Below are 12,995 nucleotides of genomic sequence, written 5' to 3'. Positions count from 1 at the left end.
TATCCACAGGAATCACACCAGGCGCTAAATTACTAATATAGCAGAACCGGCTAATTAAAGATTATATTAATTCAGAAAACAGCTGACGCATGTGCTGTACAGAATATTTAAAGGGATGGCAAAAGACTGCTTTGGAGGAAGGATGAGATACAAACAAATGCCCACATTTCAACAGTAGATTTTTTATGAACAGTAATTCAGTTTGAGTGGCACCAGCTTTTGCAGAAATACTGTTCTCTCTGGAATGAAGTCGCAAATATTTTAGGCTAAGCAAAGCCAGATAGGTAAGGCTCAAATAAGACTTTACTGTGGAAAAGTGATTGCCTCTCTTTAGCTAATACCAAAACTCATTTTCCTTGTCATTTATTTTGCTAAAAGGAGTTTCAATAATTGTTCCTATTTTCTGACTGTGAATGTGTTCCCAGAATGACCTTCTGGGAACACAGACCAGGAACAAGAACTGTACACAATGGCGCATCTAGTAACTTTGTCCCATTGTCCCTTCCTGTCCTCTGCCACAGCTCTTATCTTTTTGTTCTTTATTGCATAATGTCATATGGGAAGACTGGTATTGTAAACACCTGAATATCTTAAATTGTCATTCAAATAAACAAAGTTCATAGGAAACCTCTGGTGTTTGTTAAATCATTGTGACAGATTAAGTAATCTCTGTAGGGCTGAGAGATGCCTTTGTGATTATTTTTATACCTAAAAACTATGAGCACTTATGGGACCATAAAAACTTAATTGCAGAACATCAGAAGTTCATGCTATGCTAAACCACTCTCCAGGGATTATTTAAATCAACATGTCCTCCTGCATTTTGAGTGACAGCCTTTGGTGGAAAGAATCTCCTTGTGGAAGTACCACTTCTTATTCACTTAGATGCAAATATTTAAAAGAGTAAGAAAATAAGTAGTGTTTATTGAAGACTGTCCCACTTATGTGAAATTTTATAGATTCACTACTCTGGGTACATTAGCTTCTTTGTATCGCTCGCCAGCCGCCTTTTCCACAGTATCATTTAACTTTCAGGACTAATTGCACTGTTAACCCTGTCAATGTGATGCTGAATGCTACCTGTCACCAGCCAATGCTTCATTTTCTCCCCCACAACATAGTATTCTCACACAGGCAGGAAGATCTCTGAAAACAAATGTCATGAAATCTTCTTTCAAAAAACCAGGAAAAGCAGATGACTTAGTTTTACTGCAGTGCCCGTGAAAGCCCTTACCATACATTTTACAGCAGACATCAAAGAGAGGCTACTCTTTCTCTGGCAGAAATGGCATATTTTCCCATTACTTTCTTCTTGACCAACAATTGTGTGCTTTGCTTTTAATTGTGAACATAGATTTTAAGCTTGTGGGGCAGGACCCCTTTTGTTCTTTCATGTAACCAATCTCCCCGTCACTACAAAGGGACTACTATTTTGTGGCTATTTTCAGGATGTCTTTCTTTGACATTGTCTTCCCCAACACACACCTTCCTAAATAAGAACACAAGAAAATCTTCCCAAAACACCACATTTCTCCAATGGAAACTTGTGAAAGATGTAATTATGTAACTTAAAGTAACACAGCTCCAAACTATTTATAATAATACTGTGATTTACAGTATAGATCAACGTACCTTTCAAGTATGAACTCCTAAGATCCTAGAAGTCATATGGGGAAGCATATTTTTGTGTTTTCTGAGTACTGCATGAACACACAGGTTGACAAAGAATAAAAATTACCAGAAAAAAAATAATCAAGCGCTGTGTTCTAAAACCAACTGACATTTACGCTGTGATATCATGAGCTTGTTCTCAGGCATTTTGTTAATTGAAAGTAAGGAGTTCATTCCGTAGGTCAATTATTTGCTGCGAATATTTCACGGAAGTCTCATAACACCACCTCCATGGATTTATATAGATGCACCAGAATCATTTCTTGTGACTAGACCATGATTCAGAATTAGCTATCAGCCTTTTCTAAAGCGTCTCTTTCGTGGCTTCATTCGAGAATGTTTAGGTTAAGATTTCCAAAGACCTGTTGAAGGTATATGTCTCCTCACTAAAAGAAAATCAGATAAAATGAGCTTAGTCTTCATATACATATATCTATGTATGTATAGAGTAATGCAGACTGTACTGACCCTAGTGGCACTGCACTCCCATGAAGTTACTCACTTGTATATAAAATTTGCAGGTTGAGATTTAAGGGAGTGATTCAGAATTAATTGGGAAAAGTTTGGGTTTTTTCCCTTTCTGAAAACAGCTCTCTGCTTTACTACAAAAACATCACACTATTGCTTCTGAAGCTGCAGATGCTACCACAATTGTAATTGCCTGTCATGCAGTGAAGAAATCTAATTAAAACCACTTATTTGTACCTATTAACCAGTCTCTTTAAATGCAGACAAAAGACCTTACCACAAGCTAAAACATAAGTACAGAGTGTGGTCTGCAATTCAGTAAGAGAAACAATGGATGTTTTCAGATAATTACACTTACCTCCATTTTCCTGCTACTACCAATTAGCATTAACCGTGAACTTAAATGGCTACGTAAATCACTATAGCTAGCCACTACTCCAGACATGGTTCAAACTGTTGGCATGATATTGGACAAGGCATTTCATCTTTCACACACTTAAAATGGTGAAATTTTTGTGTTGAGAATAAATTACTGATCACAGCATGGTTTAGAGGTAAATATACAATAATTATGAAAAGTGTTTAATGAAGTGCAAGGAATAACTTGCAGTTTTCTCCCAGGAGACCCAGGATTCTCAAGCAGTTTTATAGATAAGAGCAGTATATTCCTTTGGAGGCTCCTTCATCACATCATTTAGAACAACTAAGGTTACATTTACCTCTCAAGATAGAAGTAAAAACTAATGCAACAGAAACCTCTAATGTAAAAGAGGCAGGCAGGGCACTAAACCAGAATGATTTAATAAGTAGCCTTACTGCACAAGTTCACCTGGTAGAGTCTGCTGCACTTCCTAATCCGAAGCCTTCACTCAAGACTTCACTCTGTTTCACATCAGATAGTGTTGACTGGGCAGGTGGAAGAGTTGCTGCATACAAATTTATTATCATCATCATCACCACATTGCTTCTTGCTTTCTTTAAAGAAACTGCACCGCTAGGCTGAACCTACTGACAAAGCACTCAAGCTTGTACCATTTCAGGTTTCTGTGTTTAAGAAACAGGCCATCAATGAACTAAAAACCGTGGGTTATAGCCATAATGGACAGACTTAAGTCAACGTGTGGCTGTAGGAACAGGGTTTTTTTTGCCCATTTTTTGCGACTTCTTCAGGGTGCCAGGCCATCCTCATGCCCTGTGCATGTCCATCCCTCATCCACCATTGCGTACACTATGCTGCCTCTGCGTCTGTTCTGGCAAAGGGAGATGGTTACAAGCAGAATGGGGGGCTGATCTCTGATCTCTTCATTACCTCAAGTCTCTTCACTACCTGCACCCACATGGTTTCACGCCACCCTCTGCAACAGACACCTCCGCAGCCACGGCCTGGGCGGACCGCCGCCTGGCACCGACCCCGCCGGAGCTGCCAGCACCCTGCTGCCTCGCAGAGCTGCCCCGTCAGGCTGTCCCCACTTCACCACCCCGCGAAGAAAGTGCCATTTCCCCTCAGGTGCCACCACCCGCGTTTCCCCCCGCACCCTCACACCTCGGCACCGCCGCCAGGCGGGGCGAGGCGCGGTCGGGCCCCTGCAGCCCCGCAGCGCCGCCTGGAACAGGGCGAGGCCGCGCCGGGCCCTGTGCGGTACTTGCGCGATGCTCACAATGTCTGCCCGCCCTCAGCGCGAAACGGCCGCCGCCGGGCCACCTCCATCCCCCCGCCGTCCACGCTGCCCCGTGATTTACCTCACCGACCCCCGCCCGCCCGGGCACCATCTTCCCGCTCCCGCCCCGGGCGGAGGGGAGTTACCTCGTCCCGCCCACCCTAGCCGAAGGGGCGGGGATTGGGCGAGCCCGCCTGTCACTCCGCGGCGGGACGGCGCGCGGGTTGGCCGCTGTGGCTGTCAGTCAGCGGCGGGGGCCGCGCCCGGCCCCTTGTTGTCACGGCGCCGTGCAGGGCTGGGGCTCTTCGCGCCGCCGCCGCCGTTGTTGCTGCCGCCGCGGGAGCCCGGGCGGGGAGCGGTTCGCCGGCCTCGTTGCCCGCTCTCCCGGCGCGGGAGGAAGCGCCCCCGCCATGGCCACCAGCACCACGGGCTCTACGCTGCTGCAGCCCCTCAGCAACGCCGTGCGGCTGCCCGTTGACCAGGTGAGGATGGGAGAAGGCGCCCGCCCCGCTGCCGCCTCCTGGGGCGGGGGGGGGGGGGCTCGCCGCGGAGAGGCGGCGCCGCTGCCGCGCCGGGCGAGCGCCCCCCGGCTCCGCTCCGCGCTGTCCCGCCCCGCCCCGATCCCCTCCGCCGCCCCTCCATCCTCCCCGCCTCCGCCGGGCGCGGGGCCGGGGGCGGGCAGCGCCCGGTGGGGCGGTGGCGGCGTTTCCCCTCACGCCGCGGCGGCTGAGGGGAGTGGGGGGGGCACCGGCGCGTGCAGGTGCGCTCGCACCGCCGCTCCCCCGCCCGCCGGCGGCCGGTCTAGCAGCGCGGCCGCATCCCGGGCAGGGCCCGCCTCGCCCCGCCGGTGCGCGGCCGCTGGGCGGGCCGGGCTCGGTCCGCCGCCTGGTCCAGCAGCGGGGCCGCACCCCGGGTAGGGCCTGCCTCGCCCCGCCGGTGGGCGAGCCGCCGCCGCGCCGGGCGGCCAACTTGTTGGCATCCCTCCCTCACCCCCCCCCCCGCGTTGGGCAGATGTGGCAGCACAGCTGGGAACGGGGGCCGGTGTCAGCTCAGCAATGCAAAGGTTGGGTAGTAATGGCAAACGTAAAGCAGCGCGCTGTGCCTGCGTGCCTCTGCCAGGGATTTTTAAATGCAGCGTTAAGTAATGATGCGTGCTGCGCATAACGCTGCTGGGAATCCGAATGTACTTTGTAGGCAGAGCGCTTCTTTGGTATCTTTTGTCCGAGCGATATGAAAATTCCTGAAGGTTGTTAATCTTGTCATCTGCACAAAAACATCGGAGGTTTACTAAATGAGATTGGGAAACTGAGGTGTTCGGAGTTTAATGACTGAAGTTGTACAGAATGTTTGTTTATGGGGGAAGTGGTCTAGACCTCCTAAATCTGCATAGTATTTATGAATACATAAGTAAAATAACAGTAACTAACTCCTATAACTTTTGTAGACCCAGGAAATTTCATGTGAGGAGCTCTTATTTAAAAAAAAAAAAAAATCTCCATTAATGTATGAATGAATGAAACACATCAACGACACACTGTGTGTTTGTGTAGAGGGACACTTTGATGTTTGGTTTTACAAAATACACCTAATAAGTGAGAAAAGTGACTGGAAACAAAATACAGAGGAGGGGCATGTCTAGTGAAAAAATTTTGGAAGTGACTGAACTACATGCTCTTCCCCTCCTTTTTCCCCAAACGTTTGAATGGAGGTGAGAGAACCTTAGGTTAAGGATACACATGAAAAAGTATCTTCTAGAAAACTGACAAAAGCAGTCAAGTTTAAGTTAAGCTTGGTGTGATGGAATAGACACTGCACACAACTTGCAGTGATACCTGCATTGGGGATCAATGGCACCACATGGCTGAGTGCCTTATACATGCAGACTGGAAGCTCTTCTTGGCAGGTGCTGTGTGTTTATTTCCATAAAGTCTGCAGCTTCTACAGGGTACAGGAAAACAAATAAGAGATGACCATCTTTTTATGGAATGATACTGGCATGTAATTATCTAGTCATAATAGTAGTCATGAACTTGATTGCTTCATGACATAGTGCAGCTTCTATCACATTTATTTTATTTAAATGTTGTGGGTATGGCATTTTGATGATAATAAAGTTACTTTTTATCAAAGCCTGGAAGACTTCCCTGTATTGAATGTTTTGCAACAGATGCTCCTGTAAAGCCAAGATGTTTTTATGAAATACTGTTTGAGCTCCGTTGAAGCTTTTGGGGATGATCACAATGGAGGGTGGCTAAACACATGGTTTAAAATATTTTTATAAGCAGTTAAAAATCATACATACTTTGGTTTTAGATATCAGTGGACCATACATAATATGGTCCAGTTGCATATGAAGAGCAGTAATTATGACTGGAGTATGAATCGAAGAGTTACAAAACTGTGCTACACTAAGCAGAATGCATCCATAACTGTTTAAAAAAATAAAAGCAAGGTTAGATAAGTTAGATTTTTTGTAATCTCTCAGTTTAAGAGTCTGTCCTGATAGTAAGTTTGTAATACAGAAAGAATGTGAAATGTGTTCAGTGTAATCAAATCAAAGGTAGTAAAGGAGAGAATGAGGGCAGAGAAAAGAAAAAGGAAGTGCTGATACTCTTTGGTGTGTGCTTGAAGATTATATGTGACATTCAGTGATACTATATGCATATTTGGTATGAAAATGTAGCAGCAGAATAAAAGTTTTCTGATCAGTAGGTTGTTTCTGCAACTTGATCCAAATCTGTACTGTGACTACAGTCATACCGTACAGCAGGCACTTGAAGTGGGCACTCAGAACTGATGGAAATGAATGGGTTTTGTTTCTCTGCTTATATGTTTCAGTTTTGGCCACAAGTAGTTACTAATCCTTATATCCAAAATGTTGCCATTGTGATTTATGTTTAAGATATTACTGTCTAATTGTCCTGCTCTAAAGTTTTAGTGAAGGCAAAGGCACGTAACTCTGGGAGGACAAGTCCAGGCAGCATGTGTCAATGTTTCTCTATTGTCTGGGTGTTCAAACAAATGGACAGAAGAACCTTGCCTTTTTGGCAGTGGATGGAAGTAGAAATTTCAGTTAAAGGTGAAGCCGCTATCTCTAAGATTGAACTGATTAATCGGATCCACATCTGTGTATAGATTGAGTGTGAGAAATTGATTGTTTTCTGACTTAATGCTTGGTAGAACTAGAGGCACAGATTTGTTTGAGAATGGTCTTGGTTATGTGCTTGTTGGAGATCAGTGTAAAGGACGGAGTATGACAGCTCTGCCAGAGCCATTTGACACACGTGTAGAGACAAACAATCTCCTCTACGTGCCCAACTCTGTTACAAGAGAAAAGCTTTGTTGCTTTAACAGATTGCTGTTCTAGATCTTTCTTCTTGATACGACAGTACTAGTTAGCTATAGGAATGGAGAACAACTTGTTTTCTGCTTGTGTGTACATCCCCCAACAAGCTATTATGTGATAACTTGTCGCTATGTTAACCCTTCCTTTGGTTCTTATTTTGTCTTGCACCAAGTTATCTGAAATGGTTACTTCAAAAGCTGATGCATATTTGATAGGCTTCTTGTTCCTGTTTTTCTATTGTTACTTTCAGTCGTTTGGTGCAAGGGAAGATGCCTGGTGTGAACAAGAACCTGTGATTATCTTTGTAGATTTGGGAAGGCAAATGTGCATGTTTCTTTTGTATTTTATTATATGAAAAAAAATTAAATCACTCCTTGGGGGTGAAAAGCCTTATAAGAACTATATCTTTTCACTTCTTGGAGAACCTAAGTTTGCTACTCAGCCAAAGCAGCATCCTGTTGACAGCTGTGTCATCTTGGGTCCTTAAAGTTAATCGAAAGAGTGATTGAATGTTAATGTACTACAGTATTCCTTCTGTCTTGTTAGGGGAGAGAGGGAATAAAAGTAGTTATGTCCTTCCCACCCCTGACAGTTAAAGACAAGTATGGGACGGATTATCATAAAAACTTGGCTGCTAGAGAATAATGTATTGCATAATACATTGAGATTGCAACTTGAATGATTTTTTTACAGTTACGTTTGTCACATAGCTGTCTGTTTTTCCTGTCTGTACTCATGTCATGTTTGTGTCTCTACCGCGTTCTTCTTTCTCGGAGGTGAAGCCTCACCAACAGCATGTTGGACATTGGTCCACTTCTAGTTCTGGTATTATCTTGCTGATTGTCTATTGACAAATGACATCTCTTCATGACATGTCAGGTTTCCTGTTGTTAAATTAGATCTTTTTAAATTTGCTGTGAGATGAGAATGGATCTAGGAGACCAAAGCTTTCTTCTTGGCTTTGGGTTTCAGTGGGGTATGGGGAATTCAGAGAATAATCTTTGCTTTCACTGCTTCCACCAGAGGGAGCATAATTTTTATCTGGAAATGGGCAAAAACTACGTGAGTTATTACTGCCCTTCATTTGCCATAGAAACAGATAACTGTAGTAGAGGAAAAGCTGAGCAGGGGACATAGGAGATTGACTATGACAATATGCGAGCATCAACTTTTTGCATGGATTGCCTAACAGATTGATCTTGAGATCCTGAAATATGGTGTGAGGAACTAGATCAACTAAGCTAACTTCAGTGATTATCTTCTATATAAGAAAAGAAAGAGTATGGCTCCAACTGCTAACAGTATAGCTATGTGAAGATGTGTGGACTGAATAAAATGTCATGCCTATGATTATGCACTTCACTTAAAATCCAGGATATAAAGAGAAGCAGTGTTTTTTCAACAAAAGTAAAAATTTCCTTGCTATTTCCACACTCTTCTTGGGTTGTTTTTGCAGCCTAATTTTAGCTCTTATTTGAATAAATTTGCTCCTTTATGTAGAATAAATATAATTTTCTACATGAGTGCCGTCAACCTTCAAAGAATTTAAACCTACCTTTTTTTGAATAAGAATAGCATAAAAATCCAAGTCCTCCTAAATGTGAACTGTATAAACTGTGTGAGTTTCCTTCATTTAGTGATCACAGGCCAGTCTGCTGCATCTACATCTTTGCATATTTTTCAGCATACTCTTCCTTGTGCAGAGGGTTACCTGAGCTGCTTTCAACATGTACTTAATGCACTTAGTTCCACATAAAAGCAATTTTCATTAACATATGTTGAGTCTTCGTATTTCACCTTGTTGCCTTCAAGGAGGGTGGGCAGGATTTTTTTTTCCTCATACGTATGTATGAATTGTTTATTTCTTACATGCATGTGACTGGCAAGATGTATCTGCAAATTTTTTTATTTTATCTTGATGCTTTGGATATGAGCCTCAGCTGGAGTTTAAATAAAATACCAGGCTTGGAGGTGATGTAGGGAATCGTTTTGCTGAGAAGCAGTATGTGCCTGATTTGCCTGCAGGGAACATCTGGATGTGTCTCCTAGTTAGATTTCTGTTATTTCACAAAGTTTTGGGCATTAGTGATGCCTCACTTATTTTCCGCCCAAGCAACCTAATGTAGCTTCCTGAGGACTGAAATGCTTTAGTCTGGTAAAAATCTTTTTGTCTAAACATGGAGTGGAAATCAAAAAGTTTGTCTGGTATAGCTCTCCAGAATTTAGATGGCCTATTATTTGTCTTAAACATTAAGAAACTATAAAAAAAGGATGAAGTGAAGAGTGTCCCAAGTTTATTCTCTTTCACTATTGATTCTTAGACCCTGGTGTGCGTCTGGGAAATACAGAGCAGGGCATTACTGATTTTTCTGATGTGACCCAGGAAACTTATGAATAATAGAAGCGAGTAAAAGTAGCATTCATGGGTGTGTGAAATCCAAACTGAAGGTGAGGGAGTGGTAGGATAAAAAAAAATTGTGCCCGTACTTTGCCCTGTATGTTCCTTATCCGCTGCTAGCAGCGGTCAGAAGAACGAAGGGTGGAGAGAAAAGTGTGATCTCCCATGACTATAGACGGAGGCTATAGTGGGTGAAAAGAAGCTGGGAAAAAAGTCCTGTTCTCCATTCTGTATGTGCTGTTCTCAATGACTGGATGTTTTGAATTGTTTGGATTTGCTAGCAAGTTTTTACTGGTTTCTTAACTTCTCTTTGAACTAGTGGAAGGGAGACTCATCATCATCAGAAAGGTCCTAGGGGGCATCTGCAGTGCCACCTTTCCTAGAATTTGGTATTGGTGTTTAGGTGTTGACTTAATTCTCCATGTATTATTTGTTGGGATTACTCTGCAATGAAAAATGTATAGAGAAGGGTGAAACTGTTGGGATAAGAGGAAAAAAATTGGCGAGAGAAAATTACTATCTTGAAGGAAGGAGTGGAAGCTGTAATGAACACAGTTGGAAAAGAAAAAAAAAAAAAGCAGACACTGGTTACAGTGTTGGAAAAGAGCCATCTATTAAGTGGTAGAAAGATCTAGTGCAAGAAGGAAATACCTCTATTTAATTCATGGTTCATGAATATTGTTGTGAGGATGTAAAGTATAGACTACTTCAATTGTTTAATTTTTAGGGAGACAGCAGTGAATTTTCATTCTGATATGCAGTATGAAAGTGAGTGAGAGTGTATGTTTTCTCCAGGTTTTTGTGAAGCAGTGGAAAAACTCAAAATATAATTACAGACCAAGGTTTCTACAGTAAACACCTAAAATAAACACTCTACCTGAACAGCCTATAGTCACCTGCTTTGTTTTGTCAAATTGTTTTTCCCATCCTTAGGCAATTCATTTGGGTGGTGTAAATGTGAACACTTCCTGACCTATGTTCCCCACAGTACAAGCCATTTCTGAATTGAAAATAGGGTTCAGAAATTACTACAAAAATACTGCAGTCCTGGGATGTTGAAAAGAAATACTGGAGTGCCCAAAGAAAAGGCTAATAAAGAAAAAAAACCCAGTAAGGTGTAGGGAAGACGACAAGAGGCTGAGTACATGGTTACTACTGTGTTGCTTTCTGTTTTTGAAGTGTTACTGCTGTAAATCTATTGTGCTGCAGCTACGTTTCCCTCTGTGGGCTTTTTCTTGGGTACAGTATTGACTTAAAACCAAGAGTTCTCCAAACTGATAAAACGGAAATAAGTGAGTCATCTTTATCATTCATTAGCCCTGATATTTTTTGACTTTAATTCCAGTTTACCTGATCCTGTGTTGACCTAATGAAGCACTATGATACATCCTTTGCAGCCTTGATTATGGCACATCATCTTCTTCACATTTATTATTTTGACTAATGTGCACTTTTTCTGAGTGACAGTTGCCCATTTTTTTTTCTTGTTTTCCACGCCTTTGAAAGAGGGAGTCTAGACTGTGGAATTTTATTTTCTCCTGGAAGCTGAGAAAAACTACGCATGGCCAGGTGAAGACCTGTTTACTTAATGTGTGCATCTTTACAGTATTTATTTTACAAAGAGTGGTGATACAGTTCTTCAGTATTGATATTTCATGTTCCATCTTTCCTTTAGGAAGTACTTTAAATTCAACATTAGTTATCATTATTGTAGGGTGCTGCACCTGGGGAGGAATAACCCCATGCACCAGTACAGGTTGGGGGCTGACCTGCTGGAGAGCAGCTCAGCTGAAAGAGACCTGGGAGTCCTGGTGGACAACGGGATGACCATGAACCAGCAATGTGCCCTTGTGGCCAAAAAGGCCAAGGGCATCCTGGGGTGCATCAAGAAGAGTGTGGCCAGCAGGTCGAGGGAGGTCATCCTCCCCCTCTACTCTGCCTTGGTGAGGCCACACCTGGAGTACTGTGTCCAGTTCTGGGCTCCCCGGTTCAAGAAGGACAGGGAACTGCTAGAGAGGATGCAGCAGAGAGCTACGAAGATGATTAGGGGACTGGAACACCTCTCTTTTGAGGAAAGATCGAGGGACTTGGGTCTCTTCAGTCTGGAAAAAAGACGACTGAGGGGGGACCTTATCAACACTTATAACTACCTAAAGGGTGGGTGTCAGGAGGATGGGGCCAGGCTCTTTTCAGTGGTGCCCAGGGACAGGACAAGAGGTAACGGGCACAAACTTGAGCATAGGAAGTTCCACCTAAACATGAGGAGGAACTTCTTTCCTTTGAGGGTGGCAGAGCACTCGCACAGGCTGCCCAGAGAGGTGATGGAGTCTCCGTCTCTGGAGACATTCAAAACCCACCTGGACGTGTTCCTGTGCAACCTGCTGTAGGTGACCCTGCTCTGGCAGGGGGTTGGACTAGATGATCTCCAGAGGTCCCTTTCAACTCTATGATTCTATGATTATTAGTCTTTTAGCACTTGTTCAAGTGAACAGAGCTGTTTGGCAATTTCAATTTGCCTGCAAATTTAGATAGGTGCTAGTTATGCCTGATTGTTTTAAGTGATGCTTTTGGCAACTAAGCCATCTTTTGCAAAGGAAACATCCATAGCTCTGCCTTTAATTCTGGAATAATATATACAAAGGCGTAGAAGCTATTTTGGTTTGGCTGTAATAGTGTGATTTGCTGTAGTTGGGATTTTGGTCTTTCCTTTTACTTCTAGTTAAAGTGGCCTAAGCTGAAGAAGAAGGTACTCTTGTTCTGAAACGTGGTTTGTGAGCGTACTGGTTGTGTAACTACAGTGGTATATTCTATACTGGTAATGCTACCTGTATAGATCTGTCTAAATCTTTCTGACCTGCCCTCTGGCTGAGCAATGCTCTTGATTCTACTGCTTCCTGTCAATCATTCATACATGTATATATATATATAAAAATTCAATGAAGACTAAACATATCACTCAAAAAGTGCACTGACAGTCCAAGGGATAATGAATGGTTTTTTATAGAATCATAGAATGTGTTGGGTTGGAAGGGACCTTTAAAGGTCATCTAGTCCAACCCCCCTGCAATAAGCAGGGACATCTTCAACTAGATCAGGTTGCTCAGAGCCTCATCAAGCCTGGCCTTGAATGTCTCCGGGGATGGGGCCACCACCACCTCTCTGGGCAACCTGTGCCAGTGTTTCACCACCCTCATTGTAAAGAACTTCTTCCTAATGTCTGATCTAAACCTACCCTGCTCTAGTTTAAAACCATTGCCCTCGTCCTACCGCTACATGCCCTGGCAAACAGCCCCTTCCCAGCTTTCTTATAGGCCCCGTTCAGGTACTGGAAGGCTGCAATAAGGTCTCCCCAGAGCCTTCTCTTCTCCAGGCTGAACAACCCCAACCCTCTCAGCCTGTCTTCATAGGAGAGGTGCTCCAGCCCTTGGATCATCTTCATGGCCCTCCTCTGGAC

At 43.6% G+C, this 12,995-nt stretch overlaps 1 protein-coding gene across 1 annotated transcript in view; it reads left to right on the top strand.

Annotated features, from left to right (window-relative positions):
• The first annotated feature begins 4,051 nt into the window (after positions 1 to 4,051).
• Positions 4,052 to 12,995, top strand: part of MBOAT2 (membrane bound O-acyltransferase domain containing 2) — a 103,442-nt gene continuing 94,498 nt past the window's right edge. Inside the window, exon 1 of the mRNA XM_054195392.1 lies at positions 4,052 to 4,279. Coding sequence (XP_054051367.1) covers positions 4,208 to 4,279 — 72 coding nt within the window. The 5' untranslated portion in view covers positions 4,052 to 4,207. The remainder of the gene's footprint in view (positions 4,280 to 12,995) is intronic.

This window comes from Rissa tridactyla, chromosome 3 (genome assembly GCF_028500815.1).
Source record: "Rissa tridactyla isolate bRisTri1 chromosome 3, bRisTri1.patW.cur.20221130, whole genome shotgun sequence".
Classification (NCBI taxonomy): Eukaryota; Metazoa; Chordata; class Aves; order Charadriiformes; family Laridae; genus Rissa; species Rissa tridactyla.
The sequence above is the reverse complement of the archived record's forward strand: the minus strand, read 5'-3'. Positions and strand labels throughout refer to the sequence as shown.